The sequence below is a fragment of the Pelobates fuscus genome, chromosome 3, assembly GCF_036172605.1.
Source record: "Pelobates fuscus isolate aPelFus1 chromosome 3, aPelFus1.pri, whole genome shotgun sequence".
Classification (NCBI taxonomy): Eukaryota; Metazoa; Chordata; class Amphibia; order Anura; family Pelobatidae; genus Pelobates; species Pelobates fuscus.
Window position 1 is genome coordinate 93,139,377 of NC_086319.1, and position 27,644 is coordinate 93,167,020.

Sequence of the window (27,644 nt, forward strand, 5' to 3'; positions counted from 1 at the left end):
GTGATGGGAGTTGGCACCCAGACAACTTCAATGGGTGGAAGAGGTGCCTACTGTGTTCCTTTAATTTTGTTTTCCTACTTTTTTTGTGTGTGGAAATATAAAGCCTATGAAGACATTTCAGACACAAATAATGAGGCAGGAGTTACCAATAATCGGTATTTTTAAAAGGTCCACAATCATGCACTCAAAAGTGTATAACTAAATACAGTAAACTCCAGAAGGTGAGAATAGAGGTAGAATTTTAATTTTGAGGATGAACACGATACATATGTCTGCCATACTGTCCATAATAGCAGGGCTCCCATGAAAACACACATCATTGTTATCTTATACCAATATATTATCTCCATGTAGAAAGAATGAAAATAGTACTATATTTTTCTTGCATTTGAACTGAATCAATACTTCATTATTTAACATAATATTTGGGTTGCTCTTCCCAGAAAAGAGATTTTATTCCAAATCTAAAGTATCAGCAATTTTAACCATGACATCAGGGTGTTGCCTGACTTGACTTGTAGATATAGAATTGTTTGCCTTTGTTACAGGATGGAAGTTGAAACTAGGACACAGTTTGCATTTTGACTAGTCTCCTGATCTGAGTAAATGTATGGAAAACATCTGTATGCTATAGGAATGAACCCACAGTCTGACCTGAATGTTTCTGTCATGCACGATTTTATTTCCCATCCTCTGAAAGAATCAAATGTTTACTTCCCAAAAATGGTGTGTGGGTGTTTATTTTTTAACGAGGGGAAAGAGGGAGGGTTGCATTCTGAATCATCTAACCTGGTGTTGAGCACGTTGATGCGGTTTTATTTGGGCCCTGTTAGTTGTGAACCGATACTGTATTTCCCCCAGCTGTTGACTGTTTTCATAAGAACTATTGTATTGATAAGAGTTGTAGTTCAACAATGGAATAAAATGCAGAGGTCATGTTTGAGGTCCAGCCTCGCTGTCCCAATTTAGTTTCCTGGTGTCCCGCATCTGTGGGCAGCACTGCACGAGCACATCACTAGATGTTCTTGCACTCTGAACAGGAATTTGGATCCTGCACTGTGTAGAAAGGGCAGGCCATGAGGTTGTCTGTCAACCTGGAATGGTTGACATCTGGCTTACGCACCCCTTCATTGGGTAAGCCTACTTTCTTCTGGGCGGCCCTGCTCATTATGGGCATCCTCAAGGGGAGGGGGGGATCTTATACCTCCTGATCTTGAAGCAATGCATAAGAAAGAATATACTTGTCGCATGTGGATATCCTGTTGTAAAATAAATTACAGCTTTTCAACCTAACTTACAGTAGTGACAAGAAAATGTTGACTTGATCCTCGTCCTAGGTAGGTTGCAAAGTTAGTTGTGAAAAAACTCTTGCAGGGTTATTTTACTAAAGTAAGAATTTAAAGTGTATTTCAAATTTAAAGGAACACTATATCGTTAGGAATACAAATCTATATTTCTAACCCTTTAATGTCCTTGTCCTGACTGTTATCCAGGCCCACACCTTGGGTGAATAGAATCTTTTTCTATGTCGTGGCTCTCTTTGGTGCTACTTACCTCTCCGCTGCATGCAGCACCATGAAGGAGGCATCGCCTCCTCCGGCTATGGCCAATTCAATGCTCCTCCTCTTAGAGGATCATTGGGGACCTAATACTTATGCACAGTGAGTGCCAAGCATTCATTCAAACTTCTCAATGGAATGTATTAAATTAATGCTTTCCTATGTGATTGGATTTTACTTGGTCAGTGCCTCTAGTGGTTGTCATACTGACAGGCACCAAAGATGGACTTGGTCCTCAAAAACTGCTATGTTTTACATTACAGCGTTAAACAGTGACACTGCACCCAGACCACTTCATTGAGATGAAGTGGTCTGGGTAATTATAGGGTCCCTTTAAAGCCAAAATAGCCAACTGGATACATTCTTTGTCAGTTATGCTTCCTGTGCAGCTATTTTGAACTTTAAAGGAATGCTCCAGACCCCTAAAGCACTTTAGCTTGCGTTAACCTTGTTACACCCCACTGGCTGTCAATCAGACAACTGTCCCTGTTATTTCCTGGTTGTATCAGTTGAGCTAAATTCAAAGGGCAGGCTATTGCTTCATGGTATGGTAAAGGGGAGGGCGATAATGCATGCTGGAGCTGAATGGAAGAGTTAAGAGTTTTGAGACTGAGAAAATGAGAGAGACAAATAATAGAGCAAAATTAATGGATGACTAGGTTTATTAAAATGTATGACTGATTCCAAGATTTTTGATTCAGGATGTACAACCTGGCTAAGGTGACAAAAGACTGAATCAAAACTACATAGAGGGGATAAGGGAATATACCAAATCTGTTCCTGAAAGCTTTCCTTTAAAGGTATTCAAAAAAGAAAACAGTAGACAGGAAGAAATTGTTGTAGGATCTGACTCAGGCCTGGTGCTTTAAATAAATAAATGTAAAAATAAATAGACTAATTTGACTCACCCCGATGTGGTAGGTAAAATCTGCAGACTAATATATTTTCTTTCTTTTTCTTTTTTTTCTTTCCCCGCTGAAATTCATGTTTTCTCACTTTCTTACGAGAAAGAGCACCCTTGTGGCATTGGTTTACTGAAATAATGTTATTTGCATGCACACAGCATGTGAGTGGCAGAACAACCCCTTTAAAAATATCATAGGATACTCTTTACATCAGCTCCGTTCTGCAAAGTCCACAGTTAGACTTTGATACACAGGAAATGCCCTTTTTATAAATGACCATCAGAATTGTGGTATTAGACAGATGTCTGACATCTGAACGCAGGATGTGGAGGAGTCCCACAGCAAATCTATACCACAGGACGTACTTGGAAAACAAATCTCAAATGTATCCTTCCTGATGGAACACTATTATGGAACTCCAAAATAAAGGCAACACCAATCTATATCCAAAAAATCTAGAAATGATTGTTGGTAGTCCCTTCCTCATACCTACTTCTCAATGTTTCTGGATATCAAAGCAAATGCATTATGGTCAGGACTGGCATCCCATATGGCGGGGCAAATAACAAAAACATTTTGCAGTGTTCCCTTGGTGCACACTCCTAGACAAGTATGTAGATACAAACTTTCAGATACACACACACATTCTCACATATTATGCACACACACAGAGATACACGTTCCCAGCGACATGCACATTCCCAAAAAAGCACAAACTGATTCAGAGACACAGGCACTCACACTATTAGACAATCACAGATATATTCTCTGCTAGACTCGCCAAATAGACACTTCCGCACACTTTATAAACGGAGACAAGTACACATGAAGGGGAAATCAAGTTCTTCTTTTCAGGGGTTTGACCACTACGATGAGCTATATTGGTTATAGTACGACTGGTCCTTTAAATTTTTTTGGAGATAAGTTGTTCATATAGTAAACTTGTAATATCACTATTTGTTTATATATTGTGTCTGATTGCAGATGGTAAGATTCATATGTAAACATACATGCATACATACATACATACATACATACATACATAGACACACACACACACACACACAAGACACTTACATACAAAGACACATACATGCAAAGAGACAGGCACACATACAGACAGACAGACACATACAGACACACATACATACAAAGGCACATACAGACAGACACACACAAGACACGCATACATACAAAGGCACATACATACCAAAAGACAGGCACACATACATACAGAAACACACACATGCACACACACACACACACACAAACAAATACACACACACACACACTCACATATACAAAATGTTTAAGTCAACCTCCTGTTTCCTACCTTTTAGGTGCAGGAGGGTGACTTTTTCTGGGGTCCAGTAGTGGCTCAGGTTCCTCCTGTGTATGCTGGGTGGAGTGACCGGGGCTGTCACTTCCTTCCAGCGTGTGATGTTAAAGCGCTGACCGGGCTCCCTGAAAATCCATACCCATCGGGTGGCCCTAACATCATGGGCCACCCGATGGGCCCTTGAACAGCGGCCCCGGCAGTTTGCCGCGCGGGCTGGGGCCGCAAAACATGACGGCGTGCACCCGGTCGCAGGGGGCCGCAGGGCGGCTGGGCCCCCTGGAGTGACAGGTCTGGTTGCAGCTGCGATCCCTGCAACCCCTATAAGTACGCCACTGCACAAGTCAGAGTATAGAATATTAGACAGAGTCCTAACCTCAACATCTGAGGAAAGGGATTCAGGGGTGATTAATGATTATGTCTGATGACTTAAAAGTAGGCAGACAATGTAAAAGAGCAGCAGGGAATGCTAGAAGAATGTTGGTTGAATAGGGAGAGGTATTAGCAGTAGAAAGAGGGAAGTGCTCATGCCATTGTACAGAACACTGAGACCTCACTTGGAGTATTGTACGCAGTACTGGAGACCGTATCTCCAGAAGCATATTGATACTTTGGAGAGAGTTCGGAGAAGGGCTGCTAAACTGGTTCATGGATTGCAGGATAAAACTTACCAGGAAAGGTTAAAGGATCTTAACATGTATAGCTTGGAGGAAAGACGAGACAGGGGGGATATGATAGAAACATTTAAATACATAAAGAGAATCAACACATTAAAGGAGGAGACTATATTTAAAAGAAGAAAAACTACCACAACAAGAGGACATAATCTTAAATTAGAGGGACAAAGGTTTAAAAATAATATCAGGAAGTATTTCTTTACTGAGAGGGTAGTGGATGCATGGAATAGCCTTGCAGCAGAAGTGAAGTTTACATTATATACGAACTTTAAACATGCGTGGGATAGACATAAGGCTTTTCTAACTATAAAATAAGGCCAGGGACTAATGAAAGTTTTTCTTATCTGCCGTCACATTCTATACATAATGACAAATAAAAAAACAGGATTACATAGCAGACACAGTGCAGTGTGCATTGCTTCTGGTGTTCTAATCCTGTTTTTTGTCATGATGTGTGCTGATGAATGAATGCAAGTTTTTTGTTTTTTTCTATTGTGGATTGGCAGTCAAGAGGAAGTCCATGTCTGTTAACTTTCTATGTTGGTGCTGCTTCCTAGTCATTCCTATCACAATTTTAGAATCCTGTGCTCTCTGCTCATTGTTTCAACAACATAGGAACTACTTTGAAACGTGGTGCTTCCTTTTTTTTTTTTGTGTGGGCTGATATTGTTATTTTTACTTTGTGAGTGTTATTATGTCAGTCTGTGCGTTCACCTGTCTCTTGACTTGCACTACATTTGAAAGTCAACATGTGTAAATGAAATACTCTTGTTTGTTTTCATTGCAAACCAAACTGCAATTCAACTGAGCCAAAATATACCTGAATTACATACTAATCGAAATCTGCAATGTTACAAATATTCAGGAGGGTCAATATTCAGAATTTTGCCCATGGCGTCACAAAGGAGATGATTGCTAGGAGGGAGGGGGACAATAATGATAGCTAATCATTAAATGTTTTCAGAGCACGAGTAACCATAAGGCGGTCCAGGGGTTAGACTGGGGCTCGACTGGGGCTCTGGAACTATGAATTTGCTCAGCCACATTAACTCAGCATCACACCTGGACCATGGAGCTCCACATGCATCAATGAGCCTTGGCCACCCATGACCCTGATGCCCATTCAACCATTGTCCTTCCTTGCACCACTTTTGTTAGGTACTAACTACTGCCTGCCATGAGCACCCCACAACAATTGCCATTTTCGAGATGCTCTGACCCAGTCATCAAGCCATCTTTATTTGGCCCTTATTAAAGTCACTCCGATCTTATCGCTAGCCCATTTTTCCTACTTCCAACATATAAAATTCAAGAACAGACTGTTCACTTGCCTGACAAATATATCCCACCCCTCGAAAGGAGCTATTGTAACAATATAATCAGTTATTCACTGCCTCTGTCAGTGGTTTTAATTTTTTGACAGATCGGTGTATAGTGATAGATCATATACCCAGAATGAACTGATTTCACTATGGTATCTTTAAGTATTTAAAGGAGCACTATAGGGTCAGGGACACAAACATATTCTTATAGGGTTAAAACCTTATAGGGTTAAAACCACCATCAAGCCCCCCTGGCCACCTTTGCCTCCCTAAATATAGTAAAATCTTACTTGTATTCAAGTCTGGGGCTGTTTACTTTGTCCCTGTTTCCTTTTAACTTGCCCACTGCCTGCTGACATCAGCAGAAGTGGTAGCCTGATCCAATCACAATTCTTCCCCATAGGATTGGCTGAGACTGACAAGGAGGCAGCACAATTCAAACACAGCCCTGGCCAATCAATTAAATCAATGAATCTCTATGAGGAAAGTTCAGTGTCTGCATGCAGAGGGAGGAGACACTGAATGTTTGGATGCATTTTAGGCAGCCATGACCCAGGAAGGATCTCCAACAGCCATCTGAGGAGTGGCCAGTGAAGTTATCACTAGGCTGTAATGTAAACACTGCATTTTCTCTGAAAAGACCGTTTTACAGCAAAAAGCCTGAAGGCAATGATTCTACTCACCAGAACAAATTCAACAAGCTGTAGTTGTTCTGGTGACTATAGTGCCCCTTTCATTTCCAGAAGTTGAGCAGTGCATTGTAAAGAGTCGTTAACCGAATAAGACAATAACATCCAATTGTGTTCTGCCTGGTCTGTGCGTATTATGCTATTAGTTATTTTTGACTGATTTTTATGTTATCTTGATGGAAGTTCTGATATAATGCTGTATGGATAGTAATGACTTTTTTTTTTTTAAATTCATTTAGGCAAAATCCTCTTCCGAAGGAGTCACATACGTGATGTAGCAGTGAGACGCTTGATTCCCATTGATGAGTATTGCAAGGTGAGTGCGAACAATGACCTTTATTGCTGACATTGCATGACATCTATTTTCTTTAGGATTATGATCTCTAAAAGCATTCACAATAAAAAAGCATTTTTATACAGAGTACGAATAAAATCCTGAACATTTCCCATTGTATTTCAATCTCTACCTTGCTCAGCTGAGTAACCCTATCTTGTTCTAACACTATACATCTCAAAACACTGACGTGGGTGTAGGGTGATGATCTAAAATATTTAGAGCACTAGGGGTGCACCACTGGTTTATTGAATGTAATAAACGTTTTAAAAAACAAGAAGTGATTATTTGATAGTAGTCCTTTAAAGCATTGCTTCTGTTCATGGAGAATACTGTAGTGATTTATCAGAAAACAAAGCTACATCATTTCTAATTTCTGTTTTTAATCAAAGACTCTGTGTCTGAGAACATACTCATTCTCACATGCACCATTTCGCCCCCCCAAAAAATCTTGGCAGAAATAGTTACGTGCCAGGGGGACAAAAATGCTAATTTACTTTTTAGTTACTTTATCTGATGCTAAAAATGAGCCAGTAGGCACAGCCTTTATTTATATCCAAGATCCTTCACTTATGTGAAGTCACATAGTGAATGGGTTTTGGGGCGGCACTGCCAAAATATACATCGTTTACATTCTGTTCACTTTTCATTCTGGTCTAGCATTCCTTGTTTGTTTTCTTTTTAGTAGATTTCAGTCTGTGTCGTAAATTGCCATGTAAGGGATTGTAATAAATCTTTCCAGATTTCCTCTTGAGCCTCCTGTTCCAGAAATCTGAGTTATGGCCATTTTAAAACTGATTTATACCACGTCCTTAATTTTAGAATTGCGTGCTTGGGTTATAAGCGAAGAAAACGGCATAAGATGTCCAAATCTCTGAAGCCCATGTGCGTATTTTGAGAGACTTTTTTTGGGCTTGCTTGGTGTGAAGGGAAATATTTTAAATCGGAAAGCATTAAGGATAAAGTTTTATATTTAAAAATATAATGAGTAAAATAAATAAATAAGACCTCTTCAAAAGAGGCATGCTTTTCTAAAATGTGAACACCTTTAGATCTGCCAATTCGTATATCCCATTGGAACACAGCAATCACAGAAATTAAAGTGATAATGCCTGTGATATAGCCTGCAACTAGTTTCCTCTGTAACTGTTAATTTAATACTGTTAACCCCCCTTTGCCCATGTTCTGGGAAATTCTTATAAAGTCCTACTGATGGAGCTAGAAAAACATCCTGGTTAGTGACTAGTAATAAACGGCAAGGAAAAGGCTGTGTCTCACCAAATCAGTGGTACTCTCAGTGGTACCTGGTGAAGTTTAACAATGACCCTCCCTAGCTTGGTGGGTTCTACCTATTTAACCTCCATTATATGCAATGTCCTGTTTAAAAGCAAATTCTCACATCAGTAAAGCGTAGAATGGAACATGTAGATATAATCATGACAGATCATGTTTATTTTTGTTTTTTCAACACACACACTTATCAGTAGTCCTTACAATGCCAATAGAATGTTTTTATTTATTTAGCAACAAAAAACAAAACATAGGGGGCAGCGTACACTGGGTGCTCTTTTAGTTCTTCAATTTGGCTTCTTGGATGATGTCCTCACCATGGAGTGGCTTTCTGATAAGATCTATTTTAATAGCGTAGTTGGTGCCCTCATTGTTAGCTCCAATACTTCATTTTAAAAGCTCAGTCACAGATTGAGCCACTGACACTGGGTGGTGGCATCTAAAACTTCAACCTCACAAATGTTGGCTAGTATGTTTTGGGAAAATTTTGTTTTGAACCTGAAAGTGTGCATCCCTTGTTAATGACACTGACTTGTTCCTTTTAGTAGTAATGTCAAACCAAGTAACATTCCATATTGTTTTCATGCTGTTCTGTAAAATTAGTAAGCATATATATTTTTTGGGTGGCTGAGATATTCTGTTGATACGAAGTATTTATTTTAGTCACGGCTGGAATCTCATTTCTTGTAATCCACTTTGGTGACATTTCCGTCACTTTCTCAGCCTTTGAAAAATGGCCCCAAGGCTGATCATAATGCAATGTCAAGGCCATTGGTGCTACTGATAGCTCATGTATAGCTCGTGTTTAAATTAGACTTTTCGCGGGAACTGATTTTGCAGCCCAATGGCCCACCTGTGACTGGAACGTAGTTAAATACGATATTCTTCAAGAAAAATACATTGAGTTAAAAATATATCCGTGTTAGTGGAAATCATTTTAAATGAAGCTTCATTGCTGTAGAACAAAGTATAGCATAAAGTTGACTGGTTATCCCCCAACACCATCCCCAGCCACTCTTCATATGTGACTTTCTCCTCAGCTCGATCCCCTGAAGCTCACTTTGTTGTCGACACTTTCTAATTCACTTCCTTTAAGCTAATGCCAAGGGGTTGTAATTGTTTTGTGAGAAAGTGTTTTGTCTGAGGGTGGTAAATTTATCCCCTCCAGCTCAGATGTTTTAAACACTTAAATATATCAAGCTGAGTTTTGTTTTATGTAATGCAACTTTAAATTAAACAGTGCCATATTATGAATTTCTATGACTTGAAGCTTTTAGACGAAAGAAACAAACACATGGCAGTATCTTGTGCGTCTGGATGTTGCAGGATCAAAAGTATACAGACACTTTAACTATCAGTTGGCTTCCTGCCACCATATCTGAAGCTTCTCTCTCTCTCTCTCTGGCAAATGACAAAGGGTGAAGGGCAGGTGACAGAACTTACAGTGGGCATATTGATCCACAGATTCCTGGGTAAATAATGTTCAGTCCGCACAAAAAACAATTTGTAAAAATTGTACTAAATGGTGCCATTTCAAATAATTAGATTATAAAATAACAAACATGTTAATGTCCCAACATATGGTAAAGCTAGACAGCCTCACACAATTTTGTAGTAGGTGGGGATTACTTTAAATAGTTCTCTCTAGTGTATAAAAAAAAAAAGTGATGCTCATATTGGACATGGATACAATAATAACAAGACTTCTCTCTTTTTGGTTTATTACAGTACTGTACTGTGTCTTTAAAAGCCACAACAGGTTGTGGTTAAAGTGCCAATAGTGACCTGGGCCACCAACCCCAGTAGTTTGATTTCAACCTGAGACTCATTTGCTGCTGCTCCCTGCTTTCCTTTCTGCTAGTGTCATTGGTTGAGAGAAACAGTTGATTGCTCTCAGCCAATGAGCTAAGCCCTGCATCTCTGGACTTAGCTTGGTGAAGGGAGCTTCAGGACCGGCACATAGTGCACATGATGTTGTGGACTACATCTTCTCTGCTGCTTTGCCAGCATATTGAGCAGTGGCGTACACATGACCCATGGGGCCCCGGTGCAAAAATTGATCCGTGGCCCCCCCCTCCCCCCCACCCCCGCGTGCTTACTCTGGCGGGCCGGGGCCGCAACACATTGCGGCAGGCACCTGGTCGCAGGGGTTGCAAGGCTGCGAACCCTGCGACCGCGGTATGTACGCCAGTGCATGCAGATGCACACACACTTAAAGGACCACTACAGACACCCAGATCACATCAGCTCAATGAAGTGGTCTGGGTGTCAGGTCCCTCTAGTTTTAACCCTGCAGCTGAAAACATAGCAGTTTCAGAGAAACTGCTATGTTTCACTGAGGGTTAATCCAGCCTCTAGTGGCTGTCTCATTGACAGCCGCTAGAGGCGCTTCCGCGATTCTAAGACACTGAACGTCCAAAGAAAAGCATTGAGTAATGCTTTCCTATGGGCGGTTTGAATGCGTGCGCGGCTCTTGCCGCACATGCGCATTCGGAGCTGAGAGGCGGAGGGATCCCCTGCGCCAAGGGAGTCCGGCGCTGGAGAAAGGTAAGTGCTGAAGACACACACACTCTCACGAACAGACGCATACACACTAGCTAACAGACACACACATTTACTGACAGAGACACACTCAGCGGCAGACATACATACACACTCACTTACAAAACATACACTCTCACTGACAAACACACACTCACTAACAGACATCAAACAGACTCACTAACACACACACAAACACACTCACTAACACACACACAAACACACTCAGTAACACACACACACAGTAACACACTCACTGACACTCACTAACAGACACACTCACTCACTGACACTAGCAGACACACACACTCTAACACTCACTAACAATCACACTAACACACACTAACACACACACACACTCAGTAACAGACACACACAGTAACACACTCACTGACACTCACTAGCAGACACACTCAACAGACACAGTCACTCACAGACACTCACTAGCAGACACAAACACTCTAACACACACACTCACACTAACACAAACTAACACTAACACACACTTACACATACTAACACACACACTAACACTCACACTAACACACACTAACACACACACACTCACACTAACACACACACACACACGTTTTTTTTTTGTTTTTTTTTAAATCCCCCAGCCTCCTTACCTTTTGGGATTCCCTGGGGTCCAGTGGTGCTGCTGGGCTCCTGTGCGGCCGGTCACTGGGCGGGAAGGCAGGCTGGCGGGCGCGCAAGGGAGCACTCTCCCCTGAGTGCTTCCTCTTCAGCTCCCTCGCGCACCGCGTAGGGATGCCGGCGCCGGAAGATGACGTCATCTTCCGGCTCCGGTATCAGTGCGGTGCGCGAGGGAGCTGAAGAGGAAGCACTTAGGGGAGAGTGCTCCCTCGCGCGCCCGCAGGACCGGCCGTGGGGTGACAGCAGGGCCAGCCTCGGGGGGCCCTGAGGTGGCTGGCTCTAGGGCCCCCCAGGAGAAGAGGTTGGCCCAGTGGCTACATACCGGGTCGCAGGGGCGGCCGGGCCCCCTGGTGGGCCGGGCCCGGTCGCAGCTGCGACCCTGGTATGTACGCCACTGATAATGAGTGTAAGAGCACTATGGGAGATGTAGGCCACAGCATCTGAAGTGCCAAAGGTTGACTAACCCTGGTCTATTTCTTAGTGCATTCACCTTGTGTCAATGGCAGCAGGCTATGCAAATGGAAGGCTGTATGCAGTGTTCTGCTGCTTAGGAAATTCTGGCAAGGTTGACATGCTTTATGTTCGTAGCACTATGTGTTTCCACTGGTTCCCATTGTAATTTGATACATACCCATCTTCTTACGTTCTTGTACGTGCAGCTCCCTTCCTTAAAGGGATGCTATAGTCACCAAAACAAGTTTAGCTTAATGAAGCCTGGTATTATAATACACAAAATGCTTTCTCAAGCTGCACTTCATTGTAGCTAGTCATGACAGAGGTTTAGTAGTTATATTAATGAAAATATAGACTTCATTTAATTCTGATCAATCCGAATTGAATCTGTCAGTGGGTTGACTCCCAATTACTTAAAGGGACACTAGAGTCACCAAAACAGCTTTAGCTTAACCCCTTAAGGACACATGACATGTGTGACATGTCATGATTCCCTTTTATTACAGAAGTTTGGTCCTTAAGGGGTTAAAGGACCACTATAGGCACCCAGACCACTTCAGCTTAATGAAGTGGTCTGGGTGCCTGGTCCAGCTAGGGTTAACCCTTTTTTTTTTATAAACATAGCAGTTTCAGAGAAACTGCTATGTTTACACTGAGGGTTACACCTAAAGAGTGGGATACCATAATATCCAACCCGCTTAAACTACTCCGATCATCCTCCCACTTAGAATAACATCGACAATATCCTCTACAGGTGGTACTTGGTGCCAACCAGATTACATAAAATCTTCCCTTCCACCTCCCCAAATTGTTGGAGATGTCATGGAGTCGAGGGTATGAAGCACCATATTTGGTGGAATTGTGCGACGCTAGGTCACTACTGGACTGAGGTCCATGATTTAGGCTGAGCCATTGACAGCCGCTAGAGGCGCTTGCGTGCTTCTCACTGTGAAAATCACAGTGAGAAGACGCCAGCGTCCATAGGAAAGCATTGTAAATGCTTTCCTATGAACTGACTGCGCGCGCGGCTCCTGCCGCGCATTTCCGCATTCAGCCGATGACGTCGCTAGGAAGGAGGAGAGGAGGAGGAAAGTTCCCCGCCTGGCACTGGAGAAAGGTAAGATTTTTTTTTTTTTTTTCAATTCTTTATTTTTGAGTGCAGAGATGATTACAAGCTTAATCTTTGACATGTTTAGAATACAATATCATTGCAAACAATTGGTACATATAGTCAAGAGGTGCTGCACTTTTTTTTTTTTTTTTGTCGAGTAGGAACATAAAGTATACAAGAAGAATTGCAAGATAAAGCAGTAATTATAGTCGTGTTGTGTAACATGCTAACTTGTACGTTTTACATACTGTTTGCTTGTGTGTAAGGAAACTAGCGTGATGCATAAACTGGTTTATGGCATAAAATATATATTATTAACTTATTTAAGATAGAGCCTAAGTCTAATGCAGGATGGCTGTTGTTATTCGTTACTGCAGACTAGGTGGATAGAACTAAGTAAAATAGAGACGTGTAACAGCGCTATTACGTCTACGCTAGAGAGCTAATTCTGATATGGTGTATAATAACGTGGTGCTATGGGTGTTTAGCTGAGGGAGTTTCTCATTAAAGTGAACGTTGCCAGTAACTTCTCTATAATATATATACTATTTCTTAACATTGTTTTTCTCTCTAGATGCTTGCCCTGTAAAACATTGCTATGTCCAGCCTGTCATTCAAAATAGCTGTCCTATGCATTCTAGGCATGAGTAGTAACACATCTTTTAAGTAACCGTCGAGCAGAGAGGCATAATGGTTAGGGAAAGATTGCCTCATGGTTATAGTCCGCCTAGTGAAAACAGGTCTTATCTCCTCCATTATGGCTGTAGGAGAACAGTCCTTCCTGGGTATAGTCCGCTTTGATTAGCCGATCCCGGCTCTGGGTACCTGCCAGGCCAGCCGTGGATAGCGGCAGGGTTGGTGTCTCAATGGGATGTCAACTCCGCTGTGCTCCTCCTGGCCCCCAGTGTGGGTTCTTGGCTGTCGGGTTGCGTCTTGCTGGTCGGTGGTCCCCGGTGGTACTGGGCGATGGGTAGGTCGCATGTGTTCAACGGCCTCGCTCAGATATGATGTATTGTGAGTGCTAGCGCCTGCAGGACCTGTCGCTGTTGTCCGCTTCTCGCTGGATCTGTCGCTGGGTATTGCCTGATTACGTGCGAAGCTGGAGTAGCCTAACTTGGTCGCTTTCTGTGCCCTGTTGGACAGTGGCAGGCCGCCTCTGCGTTCATTGGGTCTCCCCAAGCTTTTCTTCAGGGCGACACCCCTGTAGCTCCAGCCGTTCAGACGCCTGGGGCTTGTAATAGCATTTGCTTTCTGCTTTGCGGTTACCCGCTGTGGGCTTGGTCGCTTGCCTTTTGTCTGGGTCTCCAGGTGGGGAGGTCGCATAAGTGCCTCCAGCTTCTCCCAAAAGGAGTTGAAAATAGCGGCCATTTGGAGCTCTGCGTCCGCTGGGATGTGAGAGGCCTCCCAGGCCGCCGCCATTTTGGAGGCATCGTGTGCCGGGTTGCCCCTCTGTGTTGCAAGTTCGGCCTTATGGTAGGACTTCGCTGGGTTACCCCTGTTGTCCAGGGGGGACCGGGATATCCCCCGCCGGTCCAGAGGGGGGGGGGGTAGGAAGCCAGTGTGTCGAGGGGTCCATGCGCGTTTTTGCTGTCGCAGCTTCGTGTAGGCCCCAGTGACTTGTGAGGTTTCCCGGGGAGCGTATGTCTCGATTTTGGGGTCATTGGATTCCCCCGGATTTCCCCTGCCTTCATCGTGCCGTGTAGCAGAATTTGCACCAATTTGTGGGGTGTTTATCCCCAAAACAGTTGCTTGGAGTCGGGAGCTCTTACGTTGTGCGACTTTCCCGCTCGGCGGTTAGGCTCCGCCCCGAGAAAGGTAAGATTTTAACCCCTTTCCTCTCTCCAGAGCCCGGTGGGAGGGGGACCCTGAGGGTGGGGGCACCCTCAGGGCACTATAGTGCCAGGAAAACGAGTATGTTTTCCTGGCACTATAGTGGTCCTTTAAAGAAGCAGTTTTGGTGTATAGATCATGCCCCTGCAGTCTCACTGCTCAATTCTCTGCTGGTTTTATTTTTGTGATATGGATCCTGGTTTACTGTAGGAAAGATTGATCAGGTGTAGAAGATAAATAGACACTTAACAGCTAAATGTCTCATTTAAAAAAGAGTTGCATGCTTAATTTAATTAAAGCAGCACTGTCATGCCGAACTTACCTTTCCTCAATCTCTTCCTCTTCTCCCCCTCTCTCAGGATCTGTTCTTCTTTTCTTCCTGTCTTCTTTAGTTTTCTTTAAAATCATAAGACAAAGTAGGGATTCTTTGCCTTATGGAGGATTCCTCCGCTTGACCAGCTCTGACCAGCGGAGGAGCAAAGTGTGCTTCATTTCCGCTGGTCAGAGCAATTTTCCCATGATCCCTAGCTTTCCTCCCTGTTCCCACGATGCTTCCTGTCAGTATTGCCGAACGTCCTGTCACTTAGACAGAACGCCAGCAAAACTGCCGAATTGCATCCTAACAGAATGAGAAGAGTTTCTCCATTCGTGTTAGGATGCAATTCAGTACTTTGTTCGGATCGCAATTTCATTCGAATGAATTAAACTCCGATCCTATTCGTGCTGTGGCTACATCTTGCAGCCGCTTAGTAGATAACTCCCTAATTCCCATGGTATTAGGGAGCTATCTACTAAAAGTCTGAAAGACCTAAATTGGTCTCTCAGCCAAATTTACTAATACTAAGTAAAGATTACTTAGTATTAGTAAATTATGCCCTTACTCGCTATAGCGCGAGTAGGGGCATGTCTATTAAACAGTGAGCAGCCTGTGGCTGCTCACTGTTTAAAAAACAACCAAAAAATAACTACTAACCGCCCCCCTGCGCGGGCGGGTGCCCCCTAAATAACAATTAGGGGGGGGACCTATTGGCCTCTCCCCTGGCCCCCACCCACGGGTGACGGGTGGGGGCCCTAAATGACAATAAGGGGGGGCTACTGTCCTCTCCTCCCCCGGCCCCCACCCCTGCGCGGTGGGTGGGGGCTATAAATCACAATGGGGGGACCTATTGTCCACCCCCCACCCCCACCCCTGCGCGGCGGGTGGGGCCCTAAATAAGGATAAGGGGGGGGGGAACCTGCTGTCCTTCCCCTGGCCCCCACCTCTGAGCGGTGGGTGGGGGCCCTAAAAACAATAAAGAGGGGGGACCTACTGTCCTCCCCCCCTGGCCCCCACCCCTGAGTGTTGGGTAGGGGCCCTAAATAAAAAATCACCCCCCTCCCAATCAAGGTGACTAGGGGTCCCAAGCCCCTAGTCACCCCCCACCCAAATAAAACTATCCCCTACCTAACAAAAATTAAACTTACCATTTGACGTCTTCTTTTTTCTAAAATCTTCATTTTTCAGCACCAAAAAAGGGCAAATAAAAAGCCATCATACCCGTCGAATTTAAAATAAAAGAAAAAACCCGAGCGCAAAAAAAAAATCCAGACGAAAAAGAAAAAACCTGCCGCTAAAAAAATTAATCCATCTTCACCCGTGGAGGGCTCCGCGCAGACTGAGCACTGCAGGGCAGAGGAAGGCTTATAAAGCCTTGCCCCGCCCTGAAATTAGGCTAAGAACACTCTGATTGGTTGGTTTAAGCCAATCAGAGTGCTCTTTGTCATTTTACAGAGCGTGGGGAAATTCCAAAGAATTTTCCCACGCTGTGTAAAATGACACAGAGCACTCTGATTGGGTGGCTTGAAATCCATCCAATCACAGTGCTCTGTGTCATTTTACACAGCGTGGGAAAATTCCAAAGAACTTTCCCACGCTGTGTAAAATGACACAGGGCACTGTGATTGGTTAGATTCCAACCCCACCAATCAGAGTGCTCTTTGTCATTTTACACAGCGTGGGAACATTCCAAGGAACTTTCCCACGCTCTGTAAAATGACAGAGCACTTTGATTGGCTTAAACCAACCAATCAGAGTGTTCTTAGCCTAATTGCAGGGCGGGACAAGGCTCTATAAGCCTTCCCCCGCCCTGCAGAGCTCAGTCTGCGCGGAGCCCTCCATGGGTGAAGATGGATTAATTTTTTTTAGCGTCGTTTTTTTTTGGGGGGGGGGCGCTCGGGTTTTTTATTTTATTTTAAGTTCTTAAGCTCCCTTCTTGTAACAAACTGAACGAACAAACGAACACTGATACACAGTGTTTGTTTGTTCGTCTGATTTTTCTATTCATTCATTCGTCTGTCTGATGAATGAATGAATAGATTAAATTCCCGTTCGCATGTCCAGGTGTTTCACTGGGCATGTGCGGGAATCTCACAGGCTATCTAGTATGGGCAGATGACGTGTCCCACAGGGACTTCATCTACCCACACAAAGATGGCGGCGCCCTGAATAAAGATCGGGGCAGAAAAAAAAGAATAAAAAGTAGGTAATATGGGGGGCTTCGAGGCATTTGGGGGTGACTAGGGGGTCAGTTAGATGTAGTGGAGGCGGGAGGGGGGTTAAAAAACAAAACGGGATTCGGCCATGACAGTGCCGCTTTAATTTCTGCACAAGGCATTCCCAAACGACTAGCCAAAAATTTATTCATACATGACGAGTTCCAATTTAAGGGCAAAGGGCATTGGCGCTTCAACGAGTCGCCGTTTTGTGGGCGCCGTTTTGTATAGATGAATGCCATCCAGGGGGAGCATTCGTATCCCGAAAGGAGACACTTCCCTTGCCGGGTTTCACAGAGGGTTATGCATAAAAGCTGTGTGTGGCCAATAAAATTGTGTTGTACTCCCAGAACTAGGTCTTGTCCAGTTACTGGGGGTGGGGGGGAATTGGTTTGTGTGTACTTTGTGGTTCCAGAGCGGCGAAAGGAAGGCAATAGCGGAGGTAACCGGTCGGATTACTCAGAGTCCGCTACAGCCCACATGCCCCTTGAATTGTTACATGCCCCCAAACAACTAGGAGGCCTGGCACTGCCCAGCATACAGGCCTACTACCAAGCGGCTGTATTAGCCACTGCCAGACCACAATGGGTTTCGCTGGAGAGAGACTTAACGGGAGGTCCTGAAAGCCCCAATATGGTCTGGATGCCGAATCAACTTAGACCAAGCACAAATCTCTTTCCAGCTCATGTTCCAAATCTGGGATAAATACTGACCTTGATTGGGTAGCACGCCCACCCTCTCCCTGGCGACCCCACTCAGGGCTGTGCCATACCCTTTCCCCACATTTAATCGATTACCATGGCATTGTATGGGCGCAACACACCTTTACCACCTGTTCGAAGTAGACAAACTGCTAGATTACCCAAGCCTCTCTGCTAAATATTCACTCCCACAGTCGTCACTATATTCATGTCTACAGCTGAAATCCTACTTAAAGGGACACTCCAGGCACCCAGACCACTTCTGCTCATTGGAGTGGTCTGGGTGCCAACTCCCACTACTCCTAACCCTGCAAGTGTAATTATTGCAGTTTTTTATAAACTGCAATAATTACCTTGCAGGGTTAACGCCACTAGAGGTCACTTCCTGAATTATAGCAAGGATTTTCCTTGCTAGAGCGTCGCTGGACGTCCTCACGCTGTGTGAGGACCTCCAGCATCGCTCATTTCCCCATAGGAAAGCATTGAAAATCTTTTTCAATGCTTTCCTATGGGGAGCGCTAATGCGCATGCGCGGCATTGCCGCACATGCGCATTGGGTCTCCTCGGCCGGTGGGCGGGATCAGTCTCGCCCACCGGCCGACGGAATCACAGGGAGGAGGAGGCAGCGACAAGGGACATCGCCGCTGCCTCAGGTAAGTGACTGAAGGGGTTTTCACCCCTTCAGTAACTGGGGATTGGTGGGTGGGAGGAGGGAGAGGGTCCCTCCAGTGCCAGGAAAACGGATTGTTTTCCTGGCACTGGAGTTTCCCTTTAACCAAAACACTGAGGCAAAACCGAGACTCCGCTCTTACCACCACATCACTCACTGTCTGGGAACAAATGTGTATTACTGCGAAACTTTCACCTCAATGTAAACCGATCTCCATGTGCCATAGCCCAATAACCATCCATGACAGCTTCTCCATTTTCAAATATGCAAAACAACCCAAGATGATTGTAATTTCATGTGTACATTAAGTACCATTGTCATGTTTTTTCTATAACCGATGCCAAACAAAAAAATAATAACCACTCACTTTTTATTTTGAGGCAGTTTTAGCACGGCAGACTGATGTGGCAGCAAAGCAGAGAGATAAACGGACAGTCCTTGAAAATAGAAGTTTAGGTGATGTGTACAGGGTTAGTCCATAAGCAATGTCCTTTATCCAGTCCGAGGTCGTTCAAAAGGAGATCAAGCAGTATTGAAGGAAATTCCAAAAGCAGAGTCAAGGCCAGTCCGAATTAGTTACCCAGGTAATCAAAGATATAGGGGTATGAAGAGGAGATTCAGAAAGGGTCCGGTGATGGAACACACGGTCTCTCTAGGAGTGATCCAAATGATTAGGAAGGAAGTTGATGCAATCAGTCAGATTAACACATTAATTGTGCCCTGAGGTATTGGAGATTGGAGTTTAAATAACCAAGGGGTGTGTACTTTCATACCGTCTTAAAGGGACAGTAATAAACAAATACATTTCCTGACAACCATGTTGGTACCAAACAGTGGACGAAACTTCATTAGTTTACTGTAAAGAATAAAACCAGCACTGCTGCTCAGTTGTAAGTGTAATGCAATGTACCAAAGATGCACCCCCTTCCCTTCCCCTCCCACCTTTTTTTGTTTCTGTACCCATTCCCTATCTTTATTTGAAATGACAATAAAAATTTCAAATGGGGGGAAAAAATGAATTCCATAAAAAGGCACCATGGAGTAAAGTTGACTTGCTATGTTGCAAGCTCTATATAGTAGCACTAAAGCCTATGGGAAAAACAATATGTGTTGAAAGAATACTCCCAAATCTCTACAACAATCTAATGTTAGCTGATCTCTCTAGTAAAACATTACTTGGGTACATTTTCTGCAAAAAAAGGCCCAACATATTAAGTTGTCCTAAGCTCTAAACTGGTTTTAATTTCAAACAACTGAAACCTATATTTTCATTATTATACCTATTAAACCTCTCTCATGACTAGCTAAAATGAAGGTCAGCTTGAGAAAGCATGTTGTGTATTATAATAGTTTTTTTCTCTCACCATCACGTGATGCAAAGACACTGCCAAATAGAAACCCCATTAGGCCCTGAAATGATATTAACAAAACAGAATGTAAAAACCAAGTACAGGTATACAGTATACAGTTTTAAAACCTGCTCTACAAAGTACGTTCAAACTTTAAAGCAGATGGCATTAGGTGAAACACATTGCTAGAAAGGAAAGTCTAGCCATTGAAGTAATCTGATACTCTGGCCATAATAAATGAATGTTGTTTTATTTTTTTTATTTTTCACTACAATACAGTAAAGAAAATGTTCAAATGATTTTGCCAATGCTTTGACTGCTAGTAGTCGGTCAGATTACTGCTCAATCATTCTTATGGCATTGAGACTTGCATTGACAGAGATATTACGTGTTTAATTCAAATAGTCTTCTTTTATCCTCACTTTTCAATTTTATCTATTCTGCTACCCTATTTAGATCTATTTACACTTACTAATTATGATCATATTTATTATCCATCATATATATTTGTTCTCTAAATCGCCCCAGAATAATGTTTGACAGTAATGCCACCTGTGCGATATTTTTATCATCTCTGATCACAGACACATTTCTGTAGCAATATTTGAATAAAATACATGCATTCTAAACTCTAAGTTGTATTCTATTAAAGATCTTTCTTTCTTTTCTTTTTTAGCTCTCAATACTGTACCTGTTACGTGTATGACATGCTCTTAAATTCCTTTTGCATTTTTTACGGTTACATACAATTGCCTTTAAGAGTTCATGATTAATTGTTTAATTGTTGGGCTACAATTCCGATTATTAAACTTTTGAATTAATTTACAAGATAGATGTTGTGATAAACTACCTATTTTATTTTTTGCTGTATTCGTGGGATCTGAGCTCTGTTTGGACAACTTGGGCGCTCAGATCCAGGCTATCCGGGGATATGATATTTATGGGGGTTCCTCTGTTTTATGTGTATTTTTATGTAATTTTGATATTGTGTTTTATGCAGAGTCCTTGTGACTCAGAAATTCGTGGACGTGTTGTGGGAGTTTTTATGGGCGTGTATACTGTATTCTTGAATTGCATAAAAGCCGGCCATCTGGCCTGAATAAAATTATTCCTGTTGTACCCTTCATATACTCTCAACTGAAGTTTGGGTATGTAACTGACAAACCACTGGATTTACTTTCATGCTGCACTTTGATTATTGGGAAACGTACGAATCAGCGCTGCGAGCTGCGGATTTTCACATCTGTTTCATTGTTAATTGTTGGGAATAGATTAATTCGTTAGTTTACAATATGATTGATGTGTAAATTGTTAATTTAGGAGAACTAGTCTATTTATTATTTAATAATTGCAAGTTGAATAGAGAATTATTATAACTTGAGGACTATACATAAATCAAAGTTTTTTGAAATGTGTGTGTGTGTGTGTGTGTGTACTCATCAACTTATTTTAACCAAATTGTATTGGGTGTAAAGACATCACAACGTGTGTGTGTGGTGGGTGTGTGTGTGTGTGTATATATATATATATAGCTCTTGTGTGTTTAGATTATTCATAGAGATTATACAATTTATAACACCTTTTCCATCCAGCCAAGATATTGTTGAATGGGTTTTCCAGAGTGTGTGTGAATCCTGAGCCAAGTTTCAAAGTCTCTTGGAATTGGAACAGGTGTAAAAACTTTCCCAGATTTAACCAATTAAAAAGACATTTATTTCATTTCACTTTGGTTTGAAATGTTTAACCATGTGCACTCAGACTTTATCTTTCTACCAGTTCTTTACATGGGCTTTCCTATATAGCGGCAATTATTCACCCGTAAAATAGAACTTCTTTTTCATCAAAATCTTATGTGAATAATTGTAATGGTGTTTCCCTCTTATTCTTCTGAGTTATTAACCGTGACGTGCATTAGATCTAGTAGTGTCGTTTTAGGATGTGTGTCTGTAAGTTAAGACTATGGCTTCGATTTAATATTGTTGAATAAGCTTTTCTAATTATTTTATATTTTTGGATAGGCTTTTAAAATATTATAAAAAAAATCTTGATTTTTTTATACATTCAGACATTTTTATAGATATATTTATGATATTTGAAAAAAATGTTATACAACAATATTAAATTGAGGTCTATGTTAAATACTCTAGTTCAATGCAAATACCTGGGAAGTAGATTAGTCCAATCTAAATAATACATTTTACTTCATATTGATAAGCTCCTCTTTAGTCTGCATTTATTTGTAAAGATACATCCACTATTTTATGAAATGTTTTTGCACTACAAATGTATTGCTAGACAAAGGCAAAAAGTCAATAAATCAATCTCTTCTTAAAATAGATGATGTTCCTCTAGATGGAATTCTAATTGAAATAACTGTATTTTGATCTCCATTATTGATTATTATTCCACTTTGCTATACAAAATACATGTGCTTAGGATACATCCGGATCCATTGTCTTGTCGGAGTAGTGGCATAAGGATTAAAAATAACAGATCTTCTTTTATTACTCCTATCCTCTGCCTGAAAAAAAATCAAATGAGCATTCTGAGAATCTCGCTGACCAACAGCAAAGGCTATATGTTGGTTTCATTTATCCCGTTAAAAGGGTTTAGTGGGACTAAGATGAAATTGTTCATTTGGTAGTCATTTTGGCATTTCTTACTATGTGCTGAGAAAGTTGTAAAAGTGTACATTTTTTTTCTCCCCATAGATTGTTGTAAATTTATTGATTGATTGATTTTGCAGAACATAGTGGGTTTTTACGAGTGCCTAATGTATAGAATATTATTTTAACCAGTAATTTTGTTTCAAACATTTGTATGAAGTATTTTCGTAGTTGACCACGAAAGACATTGTATCAATCCATAAACAATACGCGAGATGTCAAGACACATTTTAACAATATCAAATGCTTTAATAGAAAGGTAAAAGTTAAAACCAAAGTATCAAATAGTACGTATTAGCAGACACATTGTCAACCCATAAAACAAAGGAACGTCTGAGAATCCAAATATGAGATTCGATAAGAACCAGGAGGAACAATAAATTAAAAGTATAAGCCTCATCCTAATGTTAACCCTATAATGAAAGGGGTCGTCTCCATATATGGATTAAAGAAAAGGATAGCGGGTTTGGAATTAAAGCGCTTGAAGGGGTGGTCGAAGTGTTTAGGATAGTAGGTTTATCTTGTAAATCGTGTGTGCAGCACAGGAATGCATTGAAAAAAAAATCTACATTGTTAACAAATAAAGCCTAATCTTCCCAATGAATGTATTTTCATTGGTTACTCTATATACCTATAAACCATGTATAAGGGTCTATGAAGTGATAGGATGAGTATTTAGAAGTACCAAATTGTTTACTGGAAGATTTTCTTAATATTCAGTTTTAGAGAGGGTTCTAAGCAACTAGTAGAAGACTGCCAAGTGGAAACACATTTATTTTCGACGGATTCTCTTTGTTTTATTACATTTCCAGTTAATCCACACGAAATGTGTGGTGGATCTTGGAACGGAAAATAAATCGGATTTTAAGCTTTTGTTCTAATATGTTGTAGGATGGATTTTTTTTTTAGTCACCACGGTTATGTGCAACCAGTAATTAATAGACCGGTGTGCTTTATTTATTGAATGAAGACACAATCCGTTTTCTGGATAGTCAATCAGTCGTTATACTGAATTGTCAGAACGATCATCCTTGATGACATATTCTAGAAGAGCTGGCTGAGGATGCAATGTAAATTTAGCATGCAATTGTATGCCACTGGAGTCACAATTTAGCCATTTGAGATTTGTGAAAAAATTGTTTGATTTGTCTTTCGGCGACAAGTTAACAAGTGGCCAACAATTCTTCAATCACCAAATTTAAAAAAAAAAATAGTTTTCCAGCACATATAGTCTCTTAATAAACTACATCTAGCTTTGTTTGTTTTTTGGGTGGTGGGGTACTTTTATCAGCTTATAATGTTATATGCTTGATTTAGCAATTATTTGGGTTAAAATTAAATTTTATGCTATTGATACCACATACTAAGGGAATTATTTGAAATTTTTTTTATTTCTTTTAAATATGGAATCATGTTTACAGTAACTATTGTGTCCCTAACTTAATAGGCCAGCCACCACATCCTACGATTTAAGAGTTAAAACCTTTTTTTTTCTCTTACCTCATTCCATCCCCGAGGTTCCATCAACGCTGGCACGGTTTGCCTCTTCTGCAACATCACGGCAATGATGAAGCTACGTAATTAGTATGAGCTTATGAATCTTTGCTTTCCTATGGGGAATTTGAAGATTTTAGACATCCTCATGCAAAGCGTAAGGACATCAAACGTAGTGTCATGGAGTAAAACCCTGTTGGAGACCAGGAAGTGCCTCTAGTGGTGGTGTGGATGAGAGCAGCTATAGGTGGAGTTAACCTTGCAATGTAATCAATGCAGTTTAATTATTGCAGAAATTGCAATAATTAACATTGCAGGGTTAAACTTACCATTATTTTGCATCAATAAAGTGTCTACATATTATACATCACTGTACAGACCTATCAAAACTAAACAGATGGGGGACCCTGACAATCTTAAATCTTTCTTTGTCACTCTCAGACACACATACGCAAACATGCTCCCAGACACCGGTTCATACACAAATTCACTCTGCCAGACTCTCCCGCCTACCCACCCACAAATATTAAAATGTATGCTCTTTTTAGCTACCTTTCTCTTTGCATATCTCTTATCGCAGAAGAGTGGCTTCCCTGAGGTCTAATGGGGTGCAGGCTGTGGGCTACACTCTTCACACTGTGCTTGGGCAATTATTCCACTTTTCTGTAGATTCCTATGAGAGCTGGAAGGTAGTGATCAGATCTCACTACCTTCTAGTGCTGTGTGTAGGTGTGAGAACGGGACAGTTTGTGCGCTCATGTAGGGGGCTCACTCCTCCACAGTACTGCAGTGTGTTCTGGCTATTGTAGGATCTCATTTGGGGCTTAGCGCCTTACTGGAGTTCTGGCTCTTGCTGACAATCGCCCTGAAATGCCCTACCACTTAGTTCTAAGTTTCTATTAATTATGTGATATCTTTTTATTTTTCATGTTTTTCCAGGCTCTCATCCGCCTGCCTCCATATATCTCACAGTGCGATGAAGTTCTGCAGTTTTTCGAGGCTAGATTGGAAGACTTTAATCCTCCCAAAGAGTAAGTAGTGGCCTGTGAAATATCATTTTAATAAATATCTTGCTTGACAGTTCATGTATAGTGTAATCCTATATTGGCATAATATCAAGTTATGATATAGCAGAACATTCCGTGTCTTTCAATTTCCATTGGTTATGGACCATTTATGTTAACTGTGATTATCTTGCATTTTGAGGACATGTTGCAGTGGCTATGTCCTAAGATACCCTTGGAATGGATGTAATTTTGGCATTGAATATGAGGTCTATAAGATTTAAACAAAAACGCTTTAAGTAGAGTTGAAAAAACCCTGAATTATTTTTCAGTACTGGCACTTTATCAAAACTTCAATATGAATAATTAAGCGACTTCAGGTTACAGTTGGCCACAACAATGTGCAATCATATCTGTGATCAAATAATTGTGGGTGACAAAATGATTAATGAAAAAAAACACTGCTGGTATTTTGGAGGTTTGGGAGTTGGAGAACTCCTGCATGAAGAAATATGAAGGGACACAGAGGGAATTATCTTTATTTAAACATCCTGTGAAGTTACAGTATATGCTCCACTGCTTAAAGAACCACTAATGCCACTCAGATTGTTCAGGTAAAAGTGGTCCTATACTTTTATTCCTTTAATGTAAAACATTTCCGTTTTGTAAAACTGCAATGTTTACATTATACGGTTAACCAAGCCTCTAGTGGCTGCCTTCTGTCTCTATAACTGAGTAAAATATGGTCCTGCAATTAAATGCTGTTGATCGTAGCATTTGATTGGCTGCCTACATTGGAGGTACAAATGTGAAGGTCAGAAAATTAATAGCTCTTCATCTTGTGTGACAGCCATTAATGTTTAATAATTCCCCAGTAGGTTTTATTTAAAATATCTTATTAATCGGCCCTTTATTAATAAATGCTATCTGTTGAAAAGGTACCTTTTAACATTTATAGTTTATAGTTTATAGTTTAGAATGGAATAATAGAACAGTGCAGTGACATTGTTCCTTGCACTTTGGTGGTTACACTGCTCCCCCCCCACTCCTCCTCATCAGTGTAAGTACTTAGTTTGACTTCTTACCTGGAGTCTTCCTGGGTTACTCCCTGCCTCAGAGAGCTGATAGCTGCAGTACAGGGCTTTTCTCATTGGCTGAGGACAAACAGCTGATGCTCTCAGCCAAATAACTGACCCTACACTGCAGGGCTTATCTCAGTGCAGATAACTGAAGTTCCTAGCAGGTAAGTTCCTAGCTTCCAGATCCTGGTACTGAAAGGGAACCGGTACGGAGTGACACCTGGCGGACCTCAGTTTAATGATGGCAAAAACGGTTTGTCTTCTTACATTCAAGGGCACCCAAGTACTCCGTGCACTATAACAACTTCAGCTCACATTTAAATATTAAGTATTCTTTATACTGACCGACGTCAGATTATGTTATGAGGCATTGCGTGTTCATTTAATTATGGAAAAGTCTTTCTAAAATACATAGGCAGCAATAAATGCTTCTTCTTTCCTCCCACTTGACTGTTGACCTGATTCCCCGGTAATTGGGCAAACAATGGTTTGTCCCCTTACCCGTGTCCCTGCTGGGCTCTGATGCTTCCTGGTAGTTCTGCAGAGCCGCAGGAGCCACAGCCATCGCCATTCATTAGATAGTTAGGTGACTTCTCTCAGCCAATGACTGACATTCTGTGCAACAAAAGGCTCACCAAATTGACATTAGCCAGCCCTGGAACTTTAGTTCCCGGCTTGCTGATGACACCCCAATGACCCATCTGGAGCTTTAGTTACACCTCCGGCAGCAGAAGGGTTAAACTTTGTATGTGCAGCGATTAAAAGCAAAATGTTGTACATAGGCCATGGCCATTTCAAATAAATTAAGTGGTTGTGGTACTTAGAGTAACCCTTTAACGAACAGTGTGTTAACAGAACACTATCACCAAAACAGAGTGTATCAGTGATTTTGCAAGTAGTATAACCAGAGATAAAAAGGACTGACCGCAAAGTTGCAACTGCATCCATTTGAACATTGCTAGTGCACTTTATAATAAAGAGTTATTCACGTTTAATTTAAACACCAGTTAGATATTGATCCCGTTGGAAATCTGATCTGTTGAGTTTGGAAAGGATTGCTTCCACCAGGGCTTAGCTGTATATCGTGTACCCTTAGGCACAGATTCCTCCGCAAATACACTCTCTGTACTTGTAATGTAAGCCTACGTATAAATCCAGGGTGCAGCTGTGCAAACATTGTGTAACATTATTGTGTATTATTATTTTGGTCCTGCAAAATGCAAGAAGTGCAGATTTAGGAGAGGAAACGAGAGTATAGCAATTCTCCTGGTGCTCCTTCGTTAGGCTAAGTGGGAAAAAGAAAGTTATTCTGTCTGGCAGTCCCCATTTCATTGAAGAGAGTGTTGATAGATTTGGTACAAATGATGTGGGGGGGTTATTTAAAAAAAAAATAAAAAAATTTAATGAAGCATATTACATCTAAAAAGTGTATATATAAATGAAAC

The 27,644-nt window shown here is 41.6% G+C and overlaps 1 protein-coding gene across 1 annotated transcript in view; it reads left to right on the top strand.

Moving 5' to 3' along the window:
• SH3PXD2B (SH3 and PX domains 2B) overlaps window positions 1-27,644 on the top strand; it is a 145,542-nt gene that overhangs the window by 76,386 nt on the left and 41,512 nt on the right. Inside the window, exons 4-5 of the mRNA XM_063447362.1 lie at window positions 6,728-6,804; window positions 25,056-25,147. Of these exons, the coding sequence (XP_063303432.1) occupies window positions 6,728-6,804; window positions 25,056-25,147 (169 nt within the window). The remainder of the gene's footprint in view (window positions 1-6,727; window positions 6,805-25,055; window positions 25,148-27,644) is intronic.